General features: G+C 53.2%; 1 protein-coding gene across 1 annotated transcript; it reads left to right on the top strand.

The window, feature by feature from the left end:
• Positions 1-907: 907 nt before the first annotated feature.
• On the top strand, positions 908-27,083 carry IGFBP2 (insulin like growth factor binding protein 2). The gene is made up of 4 exons (XM_027121949.1): positions 908-1,448; positions 23,329-23,558; positions 24,283-24,423; positions 26,552-27,083. Exons 1-4 carry the CDS (start codon positions 1,022-1,024, stop codon positions 26,714-26,716), a joined length of 963 nt encoding a protein of 320 aa, XP_026977750.1. The 5' UTR covers positions 908-1,021; the 3' UTR covers positions 26,717-27,083.

Below are 27,083 nucleotides of genomic sequence, written 5' to 3'. Positions count from 1 at the left end.
GGAGGTGGGTGATGATTAAAGTGGGGTGCAGCCTGGAATTTCCTGGAGCTGGGGACAGCTTGGATCAAAGAATCAATCTGAACAATGAAGGGAGGCCATTCTTGTCCATCTGCATTTATTGGAGAGAGCTCTAAATGACCTTACCCCAGGACATTCTCCTACACCTGGAAAGCTGATCTGACGTAAGACCCCTGAAGCAGGGTGTTCTGTCCTGCAGCAAATGCCTCGAGATCTGTGGCTGGAGGCCCAGGTCCCCAAGGGACTATTTGTGGGGGGAGGTGGAGCAGAGTAGGCGGAGAGGAAGGGAGGTTTCTTAGTGTCCAGAAATTGCATTTCAGGTACTAATATGTTACCAAATGCTTGCAGGGTTGAGAAACTGAAATGGTCCCTAAGAGGGGCTGTTCGGGGTAGGCTGATCTAGAGGATGTGAACAGCCTCCTGATTCCTAAGTCACTGTCCCAAGCAACACGACAGCAGTGGGACCCGAGGATGGAGGGGATTGCTGGGAGGGGACTGAAATCTACTTGAAGGTCATGTCTGCCGTCCTTTGCATTCCCTCCAGCAGTGAGTCCAGCGCCGGCCACATGGGAGGCGCGCAAACGAAGCCTTTCCGAATTGAACCGAAAACAGGAGACAAAAGCACCCACTCTTGTCCACTCCCGCGCCAATCTTACCCAAACCCCCAAGTTATTCTCATCCTCCAGGAGTCAGGGAGCCCGGGGTAGAAGGGTGTGGAGGAAGAGAGGCCAGGGGGTGTAGGGGACCCACGCAGCATGCAAGGAAGTGGAGACGGGCGAGTGGGCGTGCGCGCACGCAGAGGCCCGCGCGCGGGAGTGTCGGGGGAAGGGGGTGGTCTCCAAAAGGGGGAGGGGAGAAGGCAGGGGGCGGGGAGAAGCAGGGCCCTTTAGGACCCGGCTGCGGCGGCGGGGGAGGAGAAAGAAGCGGAGGAGGCGGCTCCCGCGCTCGCTGGGCCGTGCCACCTGCCCGCTCGCTCGCCGCCGTCGCGCTCACCGCCGCCAACATGCTGCCGAGACTGGGCGGCCCCGCGCTGCCGTTGCTGCCGCCGCTGCTGCTGCTGCTGCTGGGCGCGGGCGGCGGCGGCCGCGGGGCGCGCGCCGAGGTGCTGTTCCGCTGCCCGCCCTGCACGTCTGAGAGCCTGGCCGCCTGCAAGCCCCCGCCCGCCGCGCAGCCCGCCGCCGAGGCCGGGCCGGCCGGCGACGCCCGCGTGCCCTGCGAGCTGGTCCGGGAGCCGGGCTGCGGCTGCTGCTCCGTGTGCGCCCGGCTGGAGGGCGAGCGGTGCGGCGTGTACACCCCGCGCTGCGGCCAGGGGCTGCGCTGCTATCCCCACCCGGGCTCCGAGCTGCCCCTGCGGGCGCTGGTCCACGGCGAGGGCACTTGCGAAAAGCACGGGGATGCCGAGTACAGCGCCAGCCCCGAGCAGGTTGCAGGTAACGCTGGTTGGGACAACTAGTTCGGAGAAACTTGGAGGGCAGCGGGGGAGCCTGGCTGGCGGCCCTTCTGGAGGGAAGGAATGTGTGGCGGAACCTCAGAGACCGTTTTAGCGGAGGAAGAGCGGAGTCCTGGACCGGCTCTGGGCGATTGTTGGGAGGGGGGACCCGAAAGTCAGGCCCGGGGTGGGGGGAACTGGAGTTCGAGCGTGCGGAAGATCCCTGGCTACTAATTTGGTGGGGAAAAATGGGGAGAGAGAAGGCATCCCTGTTACCATAGGCTTGCCCGGTGGAATGTACTTCTACTGACTTCTTTTTTTGGAGGGGGGATTTCCTGGGGAGGAGGGTGTCGGTCAGATCGGTGTGAGTAGGAGCTTGAGCTGGTGACCGCCGACCGAAGGTTCCTGGAGAGGTCCTGGTGGAGGACGCCGCCGGGGGCTGAGGCTGGCGGGTACCGGTGACACCAGGGACCTCTAGTGAGAAGGGGGCGCTAGGAGAAGGCAGCGGCGCCTTGAGGTCCCTTCTTTCTGGGATTGTGAGGTGAGAAGAAAGGACTTGTTGGTACTTTGTAGGGTGGGCTGCCTAGGGGGAAAATTAAAAAGGAACGCTGCTATTTCAGAGAGGACGAAGAAGGCTCTTGCTTTTATGTCGGGTGGAACGATAAGAGAGGGACGTTTGGGAGGCGAGGAAGAGACCCCATTCGTTGAGTCACTGTAACTTAAGCCGGGTCGCCGGCTGCGGTCCGGGGCGGGGGCAGCCAGTTTAGCATCTGGGCCCCCGGGCGTCTGGCAGGAGGATGCCTGGGCCGGGGCGCAACTACTCTTACCGGAGCGAGGTGTTGCCCTCCCCCCGCCCCCCATCCTAATTGAGGGAGCTCTTCCTGTCCCATAGAATGGGGGCCCTGAGGTTCTTTGTACGGAGCTCGCATACCCCCAAACAAGTTTTTTTGGGGACACAACCAGGCTATAAAGATCTCTCACGTGTTGGTTTTTTTTGTTGTTGTTTTGTTGTCGCTTTTGTTTTTTAAATTACAAAAGCCTCCTGCCCCAGTGGTCTGGAGGAAGCTGTAATTATTTTCTTTCCTCTTGGAGACGGTGGTGAAATGTGTCCACTGCCTGCTGCTGTTGATTAAAAAGCAAGTTTCTCAAACTTAGAGGGGAAAAAAAAAAAGAAGGAAAGAAAGAAAAGAAAAAGTGAAAAATTCGTGCTTGCTCGTCAGCTTCTGCGGTCCTTGGCCCCCTCCCGCCCCGGACACCCCCCGCCCCCCCTTCCTTCAGCCTGCTATTGTTTTTTTTCCCTGTTCTCCTTGGGAATACAATTAGGGGTCAGAGTTGAAATCTTTTCTTTGTCGCATTTTGACCTTGAGTGCACAGCAAGTTAGGGCTTCCTCTGAGCGGAACCCCTCAAGTCCCTTTCTTCTCACTCCGGCTTGCTTCCCTCCCTAGCCTGCCTCGAAGTTAACCCTTTCCTCCAGCTTCTCTTAGAAAGTAATAGTAAAAGGGAAAAGACTCAGCAAAGGTCCTTTCACTGTGGGTGCCCATCCCCCCAGTCCCGCGTTCCTCCTCCTTCGCCCCCCAGCACCCCGTGGTCCACCGGGAAGGTACTGTGGTTTCTGAGCTGAACTCTGACAAACTAAACATCTCCCTCAGCAGGGTGAACTTTTGTTCAAAAGGCCTCCACGTTCATAGAAGCGTTTGGATTCTGACTGTTTTAACCAAGTGCGTAGCACATGTCCTTCCTAACCTTCCTAGCCTGGCTGTGTCCCTCAAAAAACTTGTTTGGGGGCATTTTGTCATTCTTCATTCCTCTCACTCTCTGCCTGAAAACCAACTGTCCTGCCTCCCAGCCCCCAGAGGCAGGTTAGGGTCTTCAGAAGGGAACAGATGCTGGGAATTCTCCCATTCACTCCTCCCTGGAGTCGCCAGGGGAGCTCGGGGACAATGGGGTGAGTTCATGGGAAGAATGTCACTGTGGATTTTCTGCCTGGTTATGGGACTCCTTTCCGCCAGCCAGCCCCAGCTGCCTCCACAGCCTGCTCCCAGCGGCCAGACAGCCGCCTTCCGCATTTTTCTCCTGTGCTCCAGACTGGGAAGAGGGGACACCAAGGTTGGGGGTGGGCGGAAGCTGAGCGGGTGCCCTGGAAAGACGTGCTAAGAGCGGGGTGTTGGAGGCGTGAAGAGGGCTGAGGGGACGGGGGCACTGTGAAGAGGAGAGAAGCCTGGGCTTGCTGGGGTGCAGGGGAGAGAGAGAGGGGCGGGTTTTGAGGCTCCTGTGCAGGAGAGGGTCTTGAGCCAGGGCGGGGATCGGGGTGCTGCGTGGGGACTGCGGGGGTCCGAGTTGGGTGGGGTGTGCCGACAAGAACGTGGCCCCGATGAAACCTTAGCACTGAATGCTGCCGCCTCCTCCCCGTCTCCCATTTCTCCTCCCCCCTCTGAAGAATGACCCCCCCCCAGCCCCATCCCAGCCTGCATTCCTCTTTGAGCAGGTTGCTTTTGAGAATTTTAAACATACCCTCTTATTTCGAGGCAGCAAACCCCAGCAGTTCCGGCTTTGCTGTTAGCTCTTTTGTCTTTGTTCCCTGGACTCAGGGGCTGTGTTGCTGGCTTCCTGGGGATGGCTGGGATGCAGGGGGTGGGGGTGGGCACATCAGCGGGTGCTGAGCCTGCATCCCATGGGGGTGATGGGCTGGGACTTGGTGGTTCAGAGAAACCCAGAAGTCAGACGGAGGCGCGGATTGTGGGGTGGGGGCTTAGAGTGGGTGGGCCTGGAAGAAAAACAGGAGGGGGACCCTGAGATCTGCGTGAAGTCTGGACCTGAGAAATGCGTGGGTGTGTTGGGTGGTGGCGTGAGCAGAAGTGCCTAGAAATGTTAGGGAAAGGGAAGGAAGCAGGCCTGGGCCAGTCCGGGCCCTTTCAGAATTCAGGGCCTCGGCCGGGCCGGACTGGCTCCCTCAAGCATCTCCCCTGCCTCCTTCCCTTCCGTGTACAATGCCGGGGATTATGCCGAGGGGCGGAGCTGCCCAAGTGGCCGTCTGGCCCGCTGCACTTATAAAGGTGCTATAGAAATGTGCAGTCATTCAAAGTCCCAGGGCCGGCCGGCGGGCGGGCGGGCAGGCCTGGGGAGGCTTTGCATCTGCAGTTGCTGGGGGAGCATAAAGGGGGGCAGAGGCGAGGGCTGATTTACAGTGGTTCAGTGCAGCTTCAAAGAAGGGGGAGAAAAAGCAACGGGACTTCTGGCTCAGAGCGCTGCTTTGCATCTTGTCTTGCATAAATTTGCATACTGAGTTCAAAGTCGTAAAATAGTCTTGGGGAATGAGTGGGACCTACTGTCACTGATTGCTAGCGTCACTACCTTCCCCCACCCCCCACCCTAGACAGAATACCCAGAACTAGCTCTGCTAAGCTGCTCTGCCTGAGTGTGTTGGAAGGGGAGATGGGGGACTGGAGGGCTGCTGCTTCTGGGTCCCTCTGGGGAGACCGGAGATCTGTAGTTCCTTGACTACAGGAATTAAGCAGGGTGTGGCTCTGTGCGCTGTGGCCTTGGAAGCAGGGCTGGTCTGGAGGGTGTGACTCCACAGGTCCCGAACCAGCTAGGCAGAGGCAGGCAGTGTTGGAGTCTTTGCCGGCAGTCTCCCTGCTCACCTTCCACTCCCATCCAGAGTGTTCACGGAGATCGTTCCCAATGTGTAGTGATAATGACCCCATCTGTTCCTTTGATGAGATATTTGAGGAAGCTTTGAGAAAAAAAAAATCCTATTAACAGTGTCAAAAGATCTTACCAAAACAAAACCAGAGGTAAGGAGTCTCTGAATTTGAATAGGTGGTGGAGGAGAGGGGGAAAGAAAAACCCATCTATTGTGGACATGAGGGTCTATCTATGCAGTGGTTCTTGGCCTAATTGGACCCTTGAGTTTCCTGGCAGGCAAAGGGAAAAGGGAGGGTTAGATGGTTCTCATTATTAGCTTACCTTAGCAGTGAGCTTTAAAATAAACTTTTCAGGCACATCATTCCTTTGGGGGAAAGAATTTCTACAGAAATGCCTGCAAGGTGCCTGAGAGTCGGGATGTGTTCAATCACCAGCTGTCAGACACTGAGGGTGACTTTGAGAGCATCACTGTTCTCTAGCCCATTTATCAGGTTAGCTTCTCGGTTCTTAGATTAGCTATTCTCTGCTGTAGAAAATGGGACACACAATTGCTAAGTTCTGATATGAGCAGGTTCCAAAAATTCGTGGTTCTAATGAAATGCAGGACAGGAGTATCCGAGGCGGGGAGGGGTGGGCAGGTCAGGGGCTGCTAAAGGGAATGAGGGAGAAGTAGAAAATGAACAGGCTGTGCCCATGTTTGGTTTTGTTATTGGTCCTCCTCACATACTACAAAACCGTACCAAAAAAAACAAGGCTCGGTTATCATTATCATTATTTTTTAAAGAGACTGCGTATCCAGGGACTGCATTTAGTTTTAGTCTCTCTCTTCTCTGTGTTCCCAGCTCCCCTTCTCCTTCTCTGCTTTCTCCATCCTGTCTTCACAACCCACTCTGGACCGTTCTCTCTTTCCCATGCTTCTCCCACTATAATTCTAGCACACCTGGCTGGTTGCTAAGCAGGTGGACAGGGCTCGAGAAAGTGACATGGGAAGTAGATTGGCCCGGCCTTCCTCAGGGATCCAAGTAGATGGAGACCACGTAGATGATTGGGGATTGGCGTGTTTGAACCAAATCTGACCCTTAAATGAGGAGGGCAGTTGACTGGCAGTGTAGGGACTGGGCTTCGTGGGCGGGGGTGCCTGCTAGGGCTGCTTCTGCCAAAACCAAGGCGCAGGGGAGCGAGGTTATACTTCTAATGAGCCAGGGTGCTGGCGATCTGGTTGGCAGATGTTTGGAGCCCCTCTGCTTCTCCTTGCTGTCTCTGGCCAGCATTTCGCTGAGGTGGCAGGCAGCCTCCCGCCTGTCCTCATCCTGGTATGAACTGCTTCTTTGCCTGCTTTGTCTCCTGTCTTACAGCATCCCTGCAAGGGAGGCTATTTACCTCCATTCCGCAGGTGTGGACCCTGGGGCTCAATGGAGGGGCCACCTGAGCAGCTAAGTACTGAGGTGAGAGGCTAACCTGGCCGCCTTTCCTCTGTACCCCTCTGCCTCTGTGACCAAGCAAGTGAGTGCGGGCTGTTGGCAGAAAAAACCTTTGATCCCCGTCAGCCAGAAGGTTTGTTCCTGGACACCTGCCACGTGCAGGTGATGCTTGGGCCACCGTTCAGTTATTTGCATTCCCTTGACTCTTTGGAGAGGCCCAAGTCCTAGAACTTGGGGAATTCAGAAATGGAAGTGGCCAGCGTGCAGTAGTCAGGAGGGGCAGAAGGGTTCCAGGACAGGCCTCTAGAGAGAAGAGCTGGTGGGCAGTGGATGAATGTGGAAGCAGCCTGGCCTTTGCTGGAAGATTGACCTGGGTTCCAATGCAGGCCCGTCTCTGAGAACCTGAGTGATGATGGGCCAGGGTCTTATCTTTTGGTGAAATGGGGATGATTGTATTTCTCAAATGGGGTACATGTGAGGTCAGCTATGATAACGCAGAATGCCTGGCACGTAGTAGGTTCTCTTAGCTGCCTTAATCTTGGCAAGCGACGTTTCCTCTCAGACACTTAGGCGGCCTTTAAAACAAAGGCCGAACTGGCTGTGTCAGGCGGGCCACCTGTCTCTGAAGGTTGTACCAGGCGCTAAGGGGCCTCATCCTGGTGTGAAGTGGCTTTGGTTCAAAACCCAGTTTCCTACCGCGTACTTGCCACCTGAGGCAAGAGATAATTCTCTCTGAGCCTCAGTTTCCTTATCTGTAAATGAGGAATCGATAGCACCAGCTTCATAGGGTCACATCTGTGCATGTGTGTGCGTGCGTGTGGTGTGCGTACAGGTAGATAATACGTAAAAAGTCTACGCACTTGGGTGTTTTTTTGTTTTTTTCTGTAACAAGCCACTTGATTTCCAGCATCCATACCTCTGACCCATTTTCACAGACAGACTGTAGTGGAGCTGTTTGTGGAAAAGGTAATGAAACTATTTTCAATGCAGAATAAACCCAGTTGACAATAAACGGATGGCCTGAGGTCCAGGGCTTGCACTTTTTACGGATAAGTTAGGTGATGCTCTTTAGGGCTCGTGCGCAAGGATCTGGAGCTGACCAAGATTCTTCTGGCAGCTTCACTGTAGTGCCAAACGGGGGTGGAGGGACTGTAGGGGGCAGAGGGGGCCCCAGAGTTTGACCCTGGGTACTCTTGCTGGCCTTGCTACTGAGAAATGGGACAGGTTGAATTGGACATTAGGAGGAACACCGGCACCCAGAAGTTGAGTCCTGCCCTCACCTGCCAGCCGACCTCTAGGACCCAGCTCTCCAGTTGCTGGAGCTCAGAGGACTGGGGAATCCCTGAGGCCACTTTCAGGGTTGGGCAGCGCCTTCCTCCGCCGATGGCCTCCACGGGACACCTGCTAGGACCCAGGCTTTAGCAGAAGAGGGTCAGAACCAGTGTGTACTCACACGTTTGGTACACGGCATGTGCCGGGTGAGCTGTGTCGTATTGTCAGTGCAGCCAGTGAAGACCCCATGGTGCCCGTTTCCTGCCCCAGGAAAGTGGGCTTTCGGGTCCATCCTGTCTGGGCCTAGGGTGCCAGAAAGTTGAACATGATCCTGGCAAAGAAACTGGATGTTCTATCCAAAAAAGCGATATTTTCTTACTACGCCGTCTCCAGCGTTGACCTCACTCCCCAGTGGGGTGGGGCCTGAGGGGTTCTTAACAGGCATGGGGAAGTGTCTTCTGGGCCCTGGGGTTCTTCCTGATGTCTGATTCCACCTGTGGTCCCGGAAAGCCCTCTGAATGGCCCGTCTGGCCACGATAACATGACACTGTCTGTTGTCAAGCATCTGATGGAGTTGAGGCCCCAGGAAGCAGAGAAGCTGGATGCTTGAGTCTTCAGGGGTCAGCAGATGCTTGTGGTGAAACCAGGGACAATAGGGACAAAGCACAGCGTTTGCCACTGGGCATCTGGGGTGGACGGTAAACTCCGGGGACCTTGGTGGTGGGGGGAGGAGGGGGGAGGAGAGGCAAAGCTCTCCTTACAGAGGGGTTGGTGGGTCCAGAGAAGTGTGTTGGCTTTCAGGTTCCAGAGTAACTGCCCCCTCCCTTACCCTCTCCCGGACTCCGAATAGAGTGGATGGACTCTAGGAGATTTTTTTTCCTACTGGAAAATGGACCATCTCCCTCTGTCCCTCCCCCTGCTTGGCTTCTGATCCTCGACCCTCCCCTCCCCCTCTGGGGCCACTCCTGTTCCTTAACAAAGCCAAGGAAGATCTGGGCTGGCTCAGCTCCTGGGTGTCAGTCAGGACGCAGAGGGAGACCTTGCTCAGAAAGCCGGCTGCCCCGGAAAGAAATACAGAGTCGACTGTAGTGAGGAATTGTTTCCTTTCCCCTTTTTTTTTGTGGGGGGGAGGGGGGCATTTGGCAACCCTTGGGGCCCCTTCTGGCCGCCAGCCCCACATCTCTTCCTGGCTCTTGGGAGGCAGGGCAGGAGTGAAGTTTGGGGAGAAGGGAGCAGGGCCTGGCAAACCTCCAGCTGCCGGCCTGCGGAATTGGCCCACAGGCCCTGGTTAAGTTGGCCCCGAGCAGAGCCTGGGGAGGTTTCTAATTAGTGGACGGGTGTAGGTGTGTCAGCCTGTGTTCATTCAAGGAACTGAGCTCTGCGGGTGAGGAAGCCCTGAGGGGAGGGGCACTGGCCTGGGGAGGCCTTGGTAAGTTGGGGAGGAGGGGGGAGGCTCAGGGGTTCCTTCCTGATAGGGGTTGAGGAGATGGGGACCTTCTACCTGGAGTGATCTGAGTTGGATTGTAGGGGTGCAGTGAGCAAAGGGTATGCCTCGAAGGGTAAATGACAAAATACATAAGCATAATTAAAATTGCTTTTTTTCTAGATATTGTCTACTTCTACCCAAATGCCTGTCGTTTTTTGTTTTGTTTTAAAATATTTTGGCCACACCGAGCGGCATGTGGGATCTTAGTTCCCTGAGCATGGATCTAACCCGCGCCCCCTGCGTTGGAAGCATGGAGTCTTCACCACTGGACCGCCAGGGAAGTCTGACTGTAGGTTTTTTGCTTTTTCTAGCTGTTTTAGCCTCAAGATTCTCCCCACTTGACAGATGAAGAAATCAAGGCCGTATTCAGGTTCAAATGCCAAGGCAAGTGCAGACCAGAATGGACGGACCAGAACGGAGTCTGGGTCTCCAGATTCTCGTTCCAGAGCTCCATTCCATCAGACTCAAACATGCAGAGAAGCAGTGAATTATACACTGCTGCTTGGAAAAGCTCCTTTTCCCTGGGAGGTAGTAATTAAGGCATAACTTCTCAAAAATGTTCCTTTATGCAACTCCCCGGGAAGTCTCTTTTAGGTCTATTGTCTCCACTTCTGGATCGAGGTGCCAAGTTGCCTGTGGATGGGGAACTTACTTTCTTTCTTTCTTTTTTTTTTTTTTTTGGGAACTTACTTTCTAAAGTGCCTGAGGCCAAGATAAAATGAAAATGACAGTTCCCCTGGGCCCTGCCCTTGCAATTGCCTGATAAGGCTGGGTGGTTTCTATAGAGACACCGGCAGGAGGTGTGTCAGGCAAGATAAAGGGGGGTGGGGGAGGAATGGGTTTACTGGATCCTAAGGGCTTTTGGGGTTGGGTGGGGGCCCGCTGGCTTATGACTGATGGCTTCCTTCCCTGGGAAGATGAGGGAGGGTCCTGTGGAGATGGGAAGAGAGACAAGGTGATGGGGAACAGTAGAAAGGAAGCCCTGGGGTTACAAGGTCTTGGTCAGGAGTTTAACAGGATACCAATGCCCAAATGCCATTCTGGTTGGTTAAGAGCTATGGAGTTAAACCACCTGGGATTTGGTTTTGGCTCTGCTGTTGCTGCTTGACTTTGTGCCACTGGCCTCATACCCTATGGCTTCTTAGCCAAGCATGAGAGGAGATAAGAAATTATCAACCTCGTGTGATTGCTTGATGATAAAACAACGTTCTGTACGCAAACCACTTAGCACAGGGTTAGAAACTCAGAGAATCAGGTGAGTCGTACTGATGGTGATACCTCTCCCCTCTCTTCTCCCTCTGATGTCAACACACAGAACAGAAGAAGGCAAATGCTTGTTTTTTAGCTGTTTGCTGATTGGCCAGGTTTATTAAGAAGGGGCACTTAAGAATCCTGCAAGGAAGTGTGGCTGCTTCCACAGGGTGTGGCTTACCTGGACAGCTGCCCTTTGCTTTGGAAAGTCCAGAATGGAGTCAGTGGTGGAGGGATTTCCAGAGGGCAGTCGTGACCTCATTGTGGTTCTGCCATGGCTGACCTCGGAACAAGGTCCATGCATGCCCCTTGAGGGGAGGATTCTTACTTGAGGCCCTGCTAGTTAGCTCTGGTTCCTTTGCTGCCTCTAAACCAATAGAGCATAACCAAGGAAGACAACTGATGTGCTGCAGGTTTATATCATACAAAATTAGTGAACCTTTAGTGGAAGGAAAAGAAAGCATGGTGACCTATTTAAAGACACTTATTTATATTCAAGACACTTCTTGTGCTGGTTTGAGAGTGTGGCCGGCAATCCTGGACATCTTTGCAGGTTTTCAGTTTCTTTTTGCATCCTTTGGGTTCCATTTGTCAGGCCTGGGATAGCTGGGAGACGTCTGGGGATGGAGAAGAATTGGCAGAAGGAGAGGATGGAAGGAGAGAGGTGAGTGGGACCCAGTGTTTATGGTCCATGGGAGCTGGTCTGCGTGGTGACATCAGAGCTGAGTGCAGGGACAGTTGTTTGAATGTGGGTCCTGGTGGAGGGAAGTAGCCTTCCTCTCCAATTCATGCCTCTGTTCGCTCAGTGCCTTTCTTCTCTCCTAACCACTCTTGCTGCTCTGGGGCTTAGATGGTGAGGGAGAGACCAGAAACATGAAAAAAAAGAAGTAATATAACAGGATACTCTAGGCCAGAGAGCGGTGGAATGCTCTTTGGATAGTCAACTTTTCTAATGTTTAAACACTGATTGAGCACAGGTACAAGCTATGAGACTGACTCTACAGATACAGTTATCATACCACCTGTAGCACATGCTTTTTTTTTAAAATTTTTATTTTATATTGGAGTATAGTCGATTAACAATATTAGTTTCAGGTGTACAGCAAAGTGATTCAGTTATACATATACATGTATCTATTCTTTTCCAAATTCTTTCCCATTTAGGTTATTACAGGGTATTGAGCAGAGTTCCCTGTGCTGTACATATACAGTAGGTCCTTGTTGGTTATCTATTTTCTTTTTTGTCTGTGCCATGCAGCATGTGGGAGCTTAGTTCCCCGACCAGGGATCTAACCCACGCCCCCTGCATTGAAAACATGGAGTCTTAACCACTGGACCGCCAGGGAAATCTGGTTATCTATTTTTTTTTTTATACAGATAGCCTTTTCAAAAATTAATTAATTAATTAATTTTTGGCTGTGTTGGGTCTTCGTTGCTGCGAGCGGACTTTCTCTAGTTGCGGCGAGCGGGGGCTACTCTTCGTTGCAGTGCGCAGACTTCTCATTGCGGTGGCTTCTCTTGTTGCGGAGCACGGGCTCTAGGCACGCGAGCTTCAGTAGTTGTGGCATGTGGGTTCAGTAGTTGTGGCGCATGGGCTTAGTTGCTCCATGGCATGTGGGATCTTCCCCGACCAGGGATTGAACCTGTGTCCCCTGCATAAGCAGGTGGATTCTTGACCACTGAGTCACCGGGGAAGTCCTGGTTATCTATTTTAAATAGATCAGTGTGTACACGTCAGTCCCAAACTCCCAAGCTATCCCTCTCCCACAGCACATGCTGTTTGATCGTGGAGGGGAGCAAGAAAAGCATTTGAAAAAGTTGGATATTATCTAAGAAGAAACCAAGTCAGTAGAGATGTATATACATGTCATGTAAGTAAACGGTTGCTGTTTTAGCCTTTTGACCAAGGCTCTTGGGAAGATCTTGATGTGAAATCATGGGACCCCTCTCTGGTGGATAAAGTTACAGAAGGAAAAGAATCTCCAGTCTTGGAAGACGAAAGCGCAATCTCTTTCTTCCAAAAAGGCAAATTGAGCACACAAAATGTCTCCCTTCCTGCCCTCCTTTCATGATGTGTACTTTGTTTTACACTCTATGGAAGCTAAGTACAAGTTTGTGTCTTCAAGAAGCTCCTTCCTTTGGAGGAGGAAGGAAAAGCATGGACCCATGGCTTTGTGCCAGTGCACTCAGGCTACAGGGCTGTGAAGGAAGCTGAGTCCAATGACAAGAGTGCTTGGCCCAGGGATGCCCGTCATCCACTCAATCAAGTGGCCTTTGGACACTTGGAGGCCATATTGTCCATCCTCCTTCCTCCCGAACGATACCAGAGGAAGATGTGTAATTTTTTTCCACCTGCAATTTGTTACTCATTTTAGTTCTTCCTCTGAAACTCGGGTGGCTTCTAACGTGGATCTCTCCCATTTCAGTTTAAGGCTGCCATCTCCCTGCTCCTTAGGAAGCCAGAACAGCTGTTTCCCTTCCTTTGGGCATGAGTGGCCCTTGAGTATTGATTCCTGCATCTTCTCCTCCTTGACCCTGTGACCCGCTTCCACTCTCGAGTCTTTCCTCTGACTCATTTCCCAGTTCTTCATGCTGCACAGACCTGGCCGGGAGCCCGTGGTCAGTCTCTGACTGGCAGGCAGGTGGCTCTTGTGACAGTGGCCTCTGAGAGTGGCACTGAAGTTGGCCATGTCACTGTGATTTGGTCCTCCAGCCAGTGGGGTTCAAGGGGCACCCGTATTTACTGATACCCCTGCTTGACAAGGAGGGTGAGAGGTGGATGGAGTGAGTTTCTTTTAAAAGAAAACTTTAAAAATGCAGAGAAATACTAAGAATGACATAATAATGCCAGTCTACCGCCCACAGCTGGGAACGTTGATATTTCGTCGTCATATTTACTTCAAGTCTTTTTTTTAAGCTTCCGCTGATGGCCCTCCCCACCAGCCACCTGTTCCCTGTCCCTCCTCCCCAGAAACAACCACTAGCATTATTTAGTGTTTCTCTTTCTTAGCTAAACAGGTTTGCTAATGAATGACCAATATTTCAGAGTCATTCTCTGAGATAATGGAAAATGTACATAAAAGGTTTCATTCTGCAACTTTTTCCCCCGTCCACTTTAGGTTTTGAGATCTACCCATGTTGATAGACACAGGTCAGAGCTATACTTTTTTTTTGGCGGTATGTTGGCCTGTCACTGTTGCGGCCCCTCCCGTTACAGAGCACAGGCTCCGGGCGCGCAGGCTCAGCGGCCATGGCTCACGGGCCCAGCCGCTCCGCGGCATGTGGGATCTTCCCGGACCGGGGCACGAACCCGCGTCCCCTGCATCGGCAGGCGGACTCTCAACCACTGCGCCACCAGGGAAGGCCCTGTAATGAACGTTTTTGTGCACATGTCAGAGAGAAGTAGAATTACTGGGTCAGGCACACTCTTCCCATAAGCCTTTGGTCCACGTTTGCACCAAAGCACGCTCTCCACTCACTTGGGCCTTCGGCAGGTAGGTCCCCTTGCCAGGTTCTCAGATGGCTTTAGCTGAACCAGACGAGAAACGCTGGGGACTCACGGGAAGGAGGGAAAAGCTGATAGTACTGTTGACCATCTTGATATCAATTTCTCTGGCTCTTCAAGGACAGACTGGCTCGCAGAACCCCAGAGGACCGTGGCTGAATTTGAGCATGTTTTTGTTTTCTCAAACTGTCTGCCTCAGCCCTGACCCTCCCCAGGTCTTGGCGATTCCAGGAATGACCCTGGTGTTTTATGAAGCACTCCTTTGGAGAGTGCAGAGGCAGGGAGGCCCTGCACTTTCTGGTCACTCGAGGGGGAGCCCGCGATGAGAGATGCTCTAGAAAACCTCCATGATGCTTGGCCGAGGAGGGCCCCTGTATGTGCATCTAAGCATATACATGTGTCTGTTTCTGAACCCGCACGTCAGTGGGTGCAAGGAGCTCACGAGGCTTCGTCTTTGCAAAGTGTACACGTAAAGGCGTATCTCTTGAATAGAAGCCTTTTCTCCCATCACCGAGTCAGGAATCACAGAGGAATGGGGCCCTGAGCTGGAAGGTGGTTGTTAAAAGTACAGAGTCCTTGATGCCTCCTGCCCGCCCCGTCCCAAGGCTTGCTGTCTCCGAAGCTCTGGGGCTGGAGTGTAGGACTTTATTTTTCGTAGGCTCTTCAGATGATTTCTGATGAACAGCTACAATTGGGAACTGTTTGCCTGGTCTAACTCTCTGAATTTACAGCTGAGCACACCGGGGCCTGCACATCTGAAACACCCAGCCTGGCATCATTCAGAATCCCAGGCCTGGCGGTAACGTCAGGATCAGAACCTTGGGCCTCTGGCTTTCCGGCCAGTGATGCCCTTCTTGCCACACTAGAACCGGATGGCCAAGGCTTCGAGCTCCAGAGCCTGTGTTCCAAAGGAAATCCAAAAAGGGCTCAGAGTGGCGTGGCAGGTAGTTGGCCCTCTGCCCTCCTGTTGTCCACCGTCGCCGTTATCTCCAGTAGCGGTTCCTTCCCTGTATGAGGATGGGGCTGGGTGCCTACTGGCCATCCCACTCCACAGACTTTACCCACTTCTGCAGCCCTTAGCTAGGTGATGGGCTCGTGGTAGCTGTCGGTGCAGGGAGATGGTCTCAAGGTGAGAAAGGCCAGTTCCCGCCCTTGTGTGATGTGATCACCTGTGGGACCTATGGGTCTAGAACATCAGAGGGGGCCGCTTGTTTGCAGCCATTTCCTTACGTACGGGTGGGCGGCGGGTGTCATCAGAGAGGAGACCTTTTGTTCAGAAACCATACTGAGGAGCTACTGGTCTGTTGCCGAAGGGTTTTTTCCCAGAACGAGGTGGCATCTGAGAGATGTCAGGTTTGCTTAGCTGGCTCCGTAGCAGGGAGCAGGGGCTCAGAGAATGGGAAGGGAGTTTGGAGTGAAGCTGGGTGTCAGCAGGGCATAGATGGCCTGTCCAGGAATGCCATTAGCTGAGCTGGAATGCCACCACGTGAGACATCCACGCACGTACTACTCAGGATTCCAGTGTAAGAGGCCCCTGCTGCCTGCCCGCCTGTGACAGGCTAAAAACAGGTGGAGGAGGGCACATGATGTCTCTCACCCAGAAAGACTAAGGACTTCAGGTTTAACCTTAGCTGAAAATTAACCAATAGGCCCCCTTCCTACCCCACCCGTTTCTAACTTCTGCCCCCGACGACGTCCTCCCTCTCCCCCACCTCCCAGCAAGGCCTGAATCACCCACCCTGGCTTCTGGGTGGCTTGTGCTGTTGATCAAAGTGGCCATATGCCGGGTGAAGTTAAGTGAGCAGTCAGCCATACAAGGGGACTGGCTTCAGAGCCTCTCCAACAACATCTGCTTCCCCTGTGTGTTGGTGCGTTTACCTGTGAACCCTGCCTCACCTATGCGTGCACGGCGGTTATGAGACTCTACCTATCTTTCCTCCCTCTCTCCTCCTTCCCTCTCCCCCTTCTTTCTTGCCTTCCTTCCTCCCATCTTTCCTTTGCCTAAATTCTATAAGCAAAGTTAAAGTAATTTTGGCAAATCCACCCTTGCCCAAGGACTTCATCAGATGGCAGAGAGCTTTGATGTTTAGCAACATGTGGAATTTATACAATCAACAGAATCAAGCTTTAGAAGAAAGATGTAGAAAGATGTAGATGCAGAGCTCTTTTATAACTCACTTTCCCCCCCATGCATTGGCCGTTTTGCAGACCAGGTATCACCCATCTTTCCCCTCTACCAAACAAATGCACCTTTCATTTACTCTTTCAAGAACTAGATCATCTGCACATTTCTTCCAAAGCCTGATTCTGCGCACATTGGGAGTTGGAGTGGTACTGATGCTGTAGCCTATTTAAGTAGCAGCCTTCACTTTAGTAGGGTGATGATTCTCATTTTTCAGACATAAGACGTTAGAGCTCAGAAAGGTTAAAGGGTCTGGCCAAAATCACGGATGAATTGTCAGGGGCAAAGCCAGGATTGGAATTCAGGGCTCTTGACTCCTGGGGTTCTTTGCCCATTTGAGTTTGTGAATGAATTGTCCACTGCCATGGATATTAGTGGAGAAGTCGTCCTGGAGGGAGGAGGAAGATGGTAGTTAGTATTTATTCTTTTGCCCAACATATGTCAAGGTTAAGTGCATTTTGGGAGAAATCAACAAAGAAGGAGCCATGTGAGTTCTGTGCCCAGCCAGGGTGGAACCAGGAAAGCAGCCGGCATTCCCCTGGCCTGTTCCTTGGAATCCATTCTCAAAGGGCCTGGAATGCTATTACCTGTTGAAGAAGGAGGTGAGTTCGCTGGAGGGAGTGATGGATTTAGGGTTGGGTTAGATCATCTCTGTGTTGCCCTCAGCTCTTAGATTTCCAAATAATCATGAGATAGACTGAGGAGAAGGTTGGAAAATGACTAGGCTTTCTTCAGAATAAAGAAAAGAAGAAAGAAAGATGTATTAACTTCTTATGAAGATGTGTGATGCTTTTGGGAAGAGGTCTCCTTTTCTCACCAGGCCTGCATGAGGACAGATGCCTCACACCGTAAGCAGGAAGGGGTAGGGGGTTGCTGTTAGATTCTTAAGGCTTGTTTTCCTCAGAGTGCTCTAAGGTCTCCGGTAGATCAGGAGTTGCCAACTGTCAAATGGAGCAGAGGTCGGAGCATCGCAATAGGAGAAAGTGAAGTTTCATGAGAGAAAGGGTCTTCATCCGTTGAGTAAGGTTGTCAGTGCTACGGTCAAGCCACATGACACTGCGGGGGAAAGGACTGTGCCAAAGTTAAGTTTTAAAGCCAGAGTGTCAGTGCACAGAAGTAGGCATCTTTCTGCTCCCGGACTGTCCCCCTCCAGCTGCCCTGCTTGGCTAGCTTAGTAAGGCCGGGTCACAGGGCGGTGCGGGGACCCCAGGCCAGTCGTGGAGCACCTCTGATGACAGCAGAGAGGTTGTGCGTGCTCCTCTTGGACCCAGGTGCTGGTCCTTCTGGGCCTTGGGTTTTCTGTCTGTAAAATAGGACACCTTGTCTGTGTCCTCTTGGTCCATCTGTCTCGCATTCAGCTCTCCTCCAGGTGTGTAAGGTGGGAAGGTGTGGCAGTGCCCCTACGGCAGGACGGGCCTTCTCCCCGCCCTTCAAGCCTCCCACAAGGGAGACTCTACTCTCCCTCTGTCATCTCCCCTACTTGTCTTTGGAAAAGCTTGACCTTCTGTACATAATTGGGAAACTCCCTTCTTCAGCGTTGACCCATTTCCTGGGTCACTAGGCAGAGAAGAGCTACTGCTTACTAATCCTTACAGGGACATCTCTTCAGGAATCTCGGAGGTCCCTGTCCGTCATCTCTAAGCCCGCAGGCTTTTCCTGTTATGTGATTTGGGTTGCTAAGAACCATCTCTTAGAGTGACCTTTGCACTGTAGCCCATGGAGCTGCATACATAAGTGGTTGCTTAATAAATATTATTCTGCACCGAACTCTCCTAGGCAGAAAAAAAAATGCAACTTGGTATTTTTGTTCTGAGGGCAAATTCCATCTCTAGCTGGAGTTCTCCATGTGGAATGTTTTCCTGCGGACTGCGCTGTCACACCTATAAGGGAACGTATGGGCAGAGCTTGGTAACGTGTGATAATGTCCTTGTCCAGCAGAGCGTGAGGGTGCGGTGCCGTGCGGGTGCTTCCCCGAGTGTGGGACGCAGAGGAGGCAGCTGAGGGCGAGCCCCTTGTGCCGGCACTGCGTATGCACGCAGCAGCCCTCGGAATCCTCTCTGCCACCCACTGGAGGTGGATCCTGTTTGTGCGTGTTTTACGGACGAGCAGTGAAGGCACAGAGAGCCTAAATAACTTGTCCAGGGCTGCACAGCTCAGTGGTAAAGCTAAGATTCAGCCAGGCAGTCGGACTTTGGAGGCTGAATCCCTGAACCTCTTTGGCTGGGGATAGGATCTCAAGGAATCGAGGCTCTTCTCAGCCTACAGTCCTTTCTGATCTCCACCCAGTCAACAATTGTGTTTCCCTGTCCTGGGCTTCCACTTCAAGATGTGGGGTGTCGGTACCTGCGTCAGCAGACCAGGCCCATGGATTTCCTCATCTTATTGGCACTTTCGTTGGCAACGATGAGATCGATAAAGGAATGGAATGAAACATACCCTTGAACCCAGGTGGCTTCCGTGAGGGTGGACGAACTGACCTTCCGCTCAGAGCCGTCAGGGACATCTCAGGACAGGAAGCCACCTCTGTCCTTCTGGGATAGGACTGCCCACTTGAGCCCTGTCTTCTGGGACCTGGAGTGGGGCTGCATTATGACTTTTGGGGGGCACCAGACATGTTTGCCTTTGTGGGCAAACACAGAAGAATTAGAAAATCGTATTTTATAACTGCAAACGTATCCGTGTTATATGAAGACGTTTGCTTTGACCTAAAAGTTTATTTTTTTCTTCTGATTTTAAAAGAAATGAAAACATTTCCTAGGGCCCTGGGCACCGTGCCCTCTGTGCCTGATGAACAGACCAGCCCTGCCTGGAGCCTGCCGTCCTGAACGTGCATGAATCTGTGTGCCCCTCTCTTCCATCCAGTGTTTCCAGAGCTTGCAGAGGGCCTGGTTCTGAGCGTTAACTGTGGGCTGACCTCTAGGGCTCATCCAAAGGATGCTTCTTTGGCCCCTGTCAGTGGTACGAGTGCCTGGGAGAGTTAGGGAAGAGGGGTCAGCAGGCTAAGAGTCCTCTGGGGTCCCCACCACCACCACCAAGAAGGAAGGCTCATAGGCCAGAAGTGTTCCTTGTGATGGAACAGTGGTGGAGGGGTCTTAGCCGAGGGAGGGGATACAGTAAAGCTCAGATCTGCTTTATGTGAGGCTGGGAGTCTTCAGCACTGGGCCGGGAACTTCAGGCCTCTGGATCAATCCTAACTGCGAACGGTGGTTTTCAACTGGAGACCATTTGGCAATGTTCAGAGACGTGTTCGATCGTTGCAACTCGGGGAGGTTGCCGCTGGCATCTGGTGGGTAGAGGCCCACGATGGTGCTGGGCGTCTTACACAGGACAGCTCCTAACAAAGAATCTTCTGGTCCCAAAGACAGTAGTGCTGGGGTTGGGAGACCCTGATCCTGAGAATGTCCCAGGCATTGGGTTCAGGTGAGTGGAGCCTTCCCAGACGTTCCTGAAGAGGACTAAATGTGGGCCATCCTGCTGTGTTTCAACCTGAGAACGTGGAATTGCAGCCACAGTGGAGACGGGCTGTCTTAATTTAAGCCTCGGGGCAGGCGGGCAAACCTGCCCCCAAAAGAGAGGAACCCGGTGAACTTCTGAGAGTCACAGGCTTCGTGACAGCAGAGCGGATGGTTCCAGAAATGGTGGGAAATTCCCAGAGCCCTTGTCCAATTACTTTGTGAGCAGAACTCAGGGCGTCGGGTGCAGAAGTGGTGTTGAGGTCTCCATAGATGCTCTCTGTCACTGTGGGCAGGAAGCAGGCTGAGCAGGGCACGATGAGGATGGGTTTGTTGTGCCCAGGGTGAACTCGGGTACGAGGGGCTGGGTGAGGGCAACCCAGAGGTCTCCATTGTTTTCCCCGTTTGATCCTGCATGGTTCCCAGTGCAGCCGGGGAAGCAGGACTTTTCTAGGCGTCTTGCTGTCTTCCTTCTGTGTTCTCCGGGCCAGCACCTGCAGGGATGAAGACAGGGAGCCTGAAATTGTGTCACCAGGTCCAGGTGCAGAGAAGCAGAGAAGCCTGTAGAAATGGAAATAGCAGAACTGATGGTGAGGATGGAGATGAGTCCCCCCCGCCCCACCCATTTGTGCCAACATCTGCCTTATGCTTCAAGGTTAATGTTAAGCAGAATGGAGGGTTACCTGAATCAGCCCATCCTATTTATTTGCCAGGTCTGTCTCAGACTCTCGCAAGCCTCTGCTTCAGCCTTCTGCCCTCTACCTCTGGTATCTGAACAGGGAAGGTGGGATCATCTTCGTGGTTGGCCTCAGCTGCCTGACCAGTCCCAGGGGAAAGCTGCAGCCGGTCCCCATTCAGGGGAACCGGGCCGGTAGCTGAGCCGGGGAACCCGGACTGCTTCTCTTGGGGCCTCTGGGTTTCTGCTGTTTCAGCTTCAGGGACAGAAAGGGGAGGGCAGGGTGGGTGAGGGAAGTTTGGGGCGGGTGAATGTAGAACGTGGTCGATCAGGACTCCCACCCAAGTCGGTGGCAGATGCTTCGAATCAGCCTTCCCCTGCAGGTGGTGCTGGGGCTTCTGGAACAGGATCTAATCTGCGCTTGGTTTATTTATGATAAAATCTGGGCTACCCGGAGCCCCTGGAGAAATAGCCATTCTAGAGAAAAATTTTCCGGGTTTCACAGGGCTTACTCATTTAAATATTTCCATTATTTTTCTAAAGTTTAGCAATTTTGGATAGATATCTTTCTTAATACTGAATACTTGTCATGTTTACCCCTTTCCTTGTTGGATGCCCCAAAGTTGCATTATCAACACTAGTCTTGTTTCAGGCCACACAACGTGGAAGTTTTCAGGGGTCATCAATGGCTGTGGAGTTGTTTGCTGTGCACCAAATGTCCCCGGAGTTCTTATGTTTGGTTTTTTTTTACTGTCCTCTTTCCTCTCTGCCATTTGATACTTCTCACCACTGACCACGTGCCTTCCTTTTTCTCCTTTTAATTTTGTTGATTTTATTCTGTGGTGGCCTTGGAAACCAGACATGCAGAAACCAGGCTTATCTGACCAGTGCTACTGCGAACCGTCAAGGTTCTTCATGCACTGACTTCCCTTGACTTGTGAGGAAGGCATCACGGCTTCACAATGCATGGATGTGGTGTCTGCTGTTCTGATGCTCAGAAGCTTATCTTCCTCTGCTTCCTGCTTCTTGATTGGGTTCCACACGGCAGGGGTAGCAGATCACTGAGGCAGCTGTCGTCATCATCATCATCATCGTCAAAGTAATCACCACCAACAGGATGTAGAGTTTCTGCGTTCCACACTGTATCTTAACGGCTTTACCTATAACATACTCTCAGCAGTTCTGTAAAGTAGGAACTATTATTATCCAGTAGTTTATGGTTAAGAAAAACAGGCACAGTGCGGATATATATGCAGGAGAAATACAGCTGGTATAAAAAGTGGCAGAGCTGGAATTCCATTCGAGTCCGCCCTCCTATCCAGCATTTGCCAGGCTGGAGATTACGTGCCTGGTTCTAAAGGATGCTCCAGCTAGTGAGAACCGACCAGGCATCAGGCCTAGTGCAAAGGGAAGGGATGGGAGTAAACCTCTATTGAACTCCGTTTCCAGGGACCCCGTTGGTGCCTGGTCCCCCAGAGTCTGCTGGAGCGTGCTCTGAGGATGCAGGCGCTGGCTCCCCAAGGCACGGAAGAGGGTCCCACACCTTCGCTGGTGAGGGAGTGAACGCCGAAACTCACAATCCAGAGGGGGTGTCATGGCCCCCCTTTTACAGGTCAGGGCCAGCTCTTTACACCGTATAGCATGCCCAGGACAGCGACCCCCTGAGCCCACCACACTGTGCCTGAATTCTGAAAGGACTGCCAAGTACTAGGCGCCTCGCCTGAAACCCTCGTGTAGAAATATTGTAAAAGCCATTCGGGTATGTTATCCAGGCTGTAAGTTTTCGGAGGTGCATTAGAGGGGAAGAGAAAATGTGCAAGATTTGTTTGGAAACTCCCACTGCCTGCTCCCTGAGCCCTGCAGGGGGCCGCTCCAGGCAGTGTGGTCTGAGACCCTGTTGGCCCTGCCGTGTCTGCGGGGGGCTGTTTGCACCCCGGCCCACCTAGAGCTTGCCAGAAATTGCCTCCCTGGTTAGGACCCTTCCATACCATTGACTCTGTTCCCTGGCTGGACGTGCCTAAGCCTGCATGAGACCGTGGGAGGGGAGGAGTGCTCTCAGGGCCCCTCCACCTGAGCTGTGTGCACCGTAGGAGCCGTTCCCTATTGCCGGCTGGCTGGAGGTTTAAGAAAGTCGAAAGACTTAGTGGATGGTCCTTGGACAGACATCTGGATGAGGTTACGCACCCTGCGATAAGATGAAACTACAGCGTTCCTGTTCTGGGGGCTCTCGATGTAATGGGGGGTGGGGCAGCACGCATAGACAGGAGACAAATCAGGGGCCCGGGATGGTGCTGTAGCGGCCATAGGAGTGGAGCGTCAGGGCAACAAGAGGAGGAAGCAGACGGGCAGATGAAGAGTGATGGCGGCGGGGGCTGGACGCTGTGTTCCGGTGACAGCGCGGCTCTCCACCTCACTTCCCTGCCAGACACAGCACGGCCCAGTGATCTCTGCGGCATGAGTTTTAAAAGCTCATCCGATCCATGCCTTTTCCGACCAGACATCATGAAGACTTTAAACGGGGGGGGGAGTTATTGGTGGGTGAATCTCAGAGGTCTTTCAAGGAAGAGTGGTGGACGTTCCCTGTTCCCCGGTGAGAGCCTTGCCTACATGGTCATCCTTCGTTTGTGCCCCTCTGCTCCCCCACGTGCATCCTCCCCCTTGACCTCCTGGGGTGGAGGCAGAGCAGAGTAGGTGACCCAGGCATCTTTCTGGAGTCAGAGAGCCTGCGTTCAGATCCTGGATTCTGATCTTGGTCAGGAAATTGACCTCCGTGAGCCTCAGCTTCTCTGTCTAGAGGTTGGGGGACGTTACTAGTTGTGCTCGTCATTGCTGTGAAACCGAAATGGATCATCCACATAAGTCCCTTAGCACCACTGCTTAGATGTTAGTCATCGCCTTCCTTGTCGTTATCAGGGGTCCAGATAGTCCCTGGAGGGCCCGCCTCTCTGGAAACCGGACCTGCAGCTCTTCCTCCCTCCCTCTCTCTGCAGACAATGGCGAGGACCACTCTGAGGGAGGCCTGGTCGAGAACCACGTGGACGGGAACATGAACTTGTTGGGAGGTGGAGGTGGTGCTGGCCGGAAGCCCCTCAAGTCGGGCATGAAGGAGCTGGCCGTGTTCCGGGAGAAGGTCACGGAACAGCACCGGCAGATGGGCAAGGGTGGCAAACATCACCTCGGCCTGGAGGAGCCCAAGAAGCTGCGGCCGCCACCTGCCAGGGTCAGAATGGGTCGGGTCTGGTTGGAGGGGTGGGAGGACGTGTAAAGGGAGTGTCCCAGCAAGCGGGGATGTGGGCCCCCCGATGAGATCCCTGTCCTGTGTGCCTGCGGGCAAAGCACTTGCCTTTCTGATTCTGCCACTGACATATTCAGGGACCTTCAGGTTGATCAGTTTCTCTTTGTGGGCGGGGCGCTCAGTATCTTTGGCTGTGAAATGGGCTCTGCGTACGGGTTCTTGAAGTCCCTTCTAAAATCTCCACGTTTCTGCTTGGCTTTGGGACACAGGCAAAGCAATGGATGCTAGAGATATGGATGGATCCACTCTTGTTGCAGCTGCCCTCACTCAGCTACCCCACTTCTTCTTTCCAGCTCAGCTTTGCTGTCTAGGCCCTGGTTGGGTTGACGGAAGGGAATGGAGGTTGGGCCACCGGGTGGGTGTAGAGATACTCTGGAGGCAGCCACTTGAATTCAGTATTTGCAAGTAGCTCCCATTTTGACCCCTGAAAGCCGTTGACACAGATGGAGGAGAGGAGGGAATACTCATATGCAGGTGGCCTTCTTTAGGGGTGCGGTGGAGCATAACCATATGGTAGGTAGATTGCTGGGCTGGGTGTCAGAAGTTCCTGGTGCCACTAGCTAGCTGTGTGACCTTGGGAAAGTCCCTTCAGAAGAATCACGGGCCTATTCCCACTCTAAGCATCCTCTCCGCGTGCCTGTGCCCACAGACCCCCTGCCAGCAGGAACTGGACCAGGTGCTGGAGCGGATCTCCACCATGCGCCTTCCCGACGAGCGGGGGCCCCTGGAGCACCTCTACTCCTTGCACATCCCCAACTGTGACAAGCATGGCCTGTACAACCTCAAACAGGTGAGCGAGGATCTCCTTGGCCCCGGACCCTGGGTGTGTCTTGTTCTTGCCTCATCACCTGTAAGCCTCTGAGCGGGAGACCTAGTCTTCTGTGAGGAGGCGGGTGGCGATGCCAGCCAAGAGGGGAGGGGATGCCAGCTGCCAGGCCAGGGAAGGCGGGGGCGGGGCTTCTCTTCTTGGCTTCAGGCTTGTCAGAGCCTGACTCCATGTACCCAGCTTACCTGCCAGCAGCGCTTGGTGTCCAGGATAGGAGGGAGCCTCTTGGAGGACAAATAGCGCCTCACACCAGTGCTTCTTGATTTTATTGAGCGTTAGAATCACCTGCAGGTGATTCTGGGACCTCGTCCCCAGAGACTGTCATTCAGACGGTCGAGCGGGATCTGAGAGTTCGCGTTTCTAACCAGCTCTCAGAGGACGCAGATGATCCGTGGACGGCATTTCCAGAATCACTGATTTAAACCATTGTTGACCAAGTAGACTCTCTGGTTTTCAAGTATCTCAGGGAATGGAGAATCGGGTGGAGAAACGCCACTTGAAATATTTCTAGAAACGATTAACAGAACAGTGTTATCAGTACATTAGAGAAAATGTAGAAAGTGTAAGTGAAACACCCAGGAGCCCTTTTTCCTCCCCTTTCCATTCTGTTCATATGCCTTCTAATGATCTATGCGTGTATGCATATTTCCCCTTATTATTAATATTGTTTACCTAACCACATAGAGTTTGTAGTGATGATTGTTAGTGGCTGTTTAACATGGTCAGTTGTCCTTTCACCTAGTGCACTGCTCACTTCCTCCAGCTCATCTCTGGTATAGGGAGAAAAAGTCTGTGTGCATTTCATGTAAGGCAGAGAGAAGGATTGAGATGGTGTGGACTCCACCGGCCATTCTGTTCTCCAGCAGAGGGTCTGAGCCCAGCTGCACACTGGGCTTCTCTAGGGAGCTTTAAAGAATACAGATGCCTGGGCCTCACCCCCAGAGATCCAGATTTTGTGAGTCTGGGGTGCTTTCTGGGCACCAGATTTTTCAGAGGCTCCCCTGGTGGTCCTAGTGGGAAGTCAGAACTGACTTTTAAAGGGTGGGTGTGCAGAGCCAGGAGATGGGGTACGGGGCTCTGCTGATCCCCCGGGGTGGGGGTGGGGGTCTCACTTCCCCATCTCCTTCACAGCCCAGGCATCTTGCCCTTTGAAATAGCAGTCTAGCGTTAAAAGCTATTGGTTCGTACACCTGCCCTCTAGATGTAGCCAGCTACTTCGTTTGGAGTTCAAAAGAAGAAATAGTGATCTTCTTTTCTACTGAAGCTTATGGGTAAACGGGGATTTGCAAGAGGAATTGGCTCATGGGTAAGATCAGGGATCCTGGGAGGGGAATGCCTGGCTTGGCATCTCAGGTGTGGCTCTTACTAGCTCTGTGATGTTGGGCAAGTTACTGAACCCACCTGGACTTCCTTCCGATCGTCCTTAAAATGGTAAAGTAATGGTACCTACTTCACAAGGTGGTTGAGAGGATTAAATGAGTGTATGTTAGGGGCTTCCCTGGTGGTGCAGTGGTTGAGAGTTCGCCTGCCGATGCAGGGGACACGGGTTCGTGCCCCGGGCCGGGAAGATCCCGCATGCTGCGGAGCGGCTGGGCCCGTGAGCCATGGCCGCTGAGCCTGCGCGTCCGGAGCCTGTGCTCTGCAACGGGAGAGGCCGGAGACCGCGACAGTGAGAGGCCCGCGTACCTCAAAAAAAAAAAAAAAAAAGAGCGTATGTTAGATATGAAGTGTAAATGAGCAGTGTATATGACTGCTTACGCCACGCCCAGCACATAATAGGACCCGAGCTAACGCTGACTTTCATGTGCGTTTTCCGCCTCACACTACGAGTGAACTCCAGTACACTGGGTCCCTGGCTGGATGGGACCTCCCCGTGGATGGGGGCTGAGTCTTTCCATCGCGAGGCATCCCCAGCAGCCTTGCTGATAGCCAGAGCACGTCCCTGGGCCAGCAGCACCAGCGTGAGTCATGTTGAGCTTATTAGCCGTGCAGAATTGCAGGCACACCCAGACCTCATGAACGGAGCCTGCATTTTGGTGGGACCTCCGTTTTATCGGGGTGTCCTCTATGTCCTCCTCTTCTCTCTCCTCAGTGCAAGATGTCTCTGAACGGGCAGCGTGGGGAGTGCTGGTGTGTGAACCCCAACACCGGGAAGCTGATCCAGGGGGCCCCAACCATCCGGGGGGACCCCGAGTGTCATCTCTTCTACAACGAGCAGCAGGGGGCTCGCGGGCTACACACCCAGCGGATGCAGTAAACCTACAGCCAGCCGCCGGTGCCTGGCACCGCCCCCCACCCCTCTCCAAAGCTGGCAGAGCAAGGAGAGCGCTTGCGTGGTGGGTGGAGGGAGGATTTTCCAGGAGTTCTGACACGTGTATTTATATTTGGAAAGAGACCAGCACCGAGCTCAGCACACCCCCCCGCCCCCCCTAACCCCCCCACTCCCCGCCTTCCCCCTCCCCAGCTGGAGATGCCTGCACCCTCCCTCCTCGAGTCCCTGCTGGGCAGGAAGCGGGTGGTTGCAGTGCGGAGCTGGGGTAAAGGTTTGGGAGAGGGAAAAAAGAAATTTTTATTTTTGAACCCCTGTGTCTCTTTTGCTTAAGATTAAAGGAAGGAAAAATAAA

The sequence above is a fragment of the Aethalodelphis obliquidens genome, unplaced genomic scaffold, assembly GCF_003676395.1.
Source record: "Aethalodelphis obliquidens isolate GAN/ISIS:26980383/991018 unplaced genomic scaffold, ASM367639v1 scaffold2, whole genome shotgun sequence".
In the NCBI taxonomy this organism is placed as follows: Eukaryota; Metazoa; Chordata; class Mammalia; order Artiodactyla; family Delphinidae; genus Aethalodelphis; species Aethalodelphis obliquidens.
This window is presented reverse-complemented; position numbering and strand designations above follow the sequence as displayed.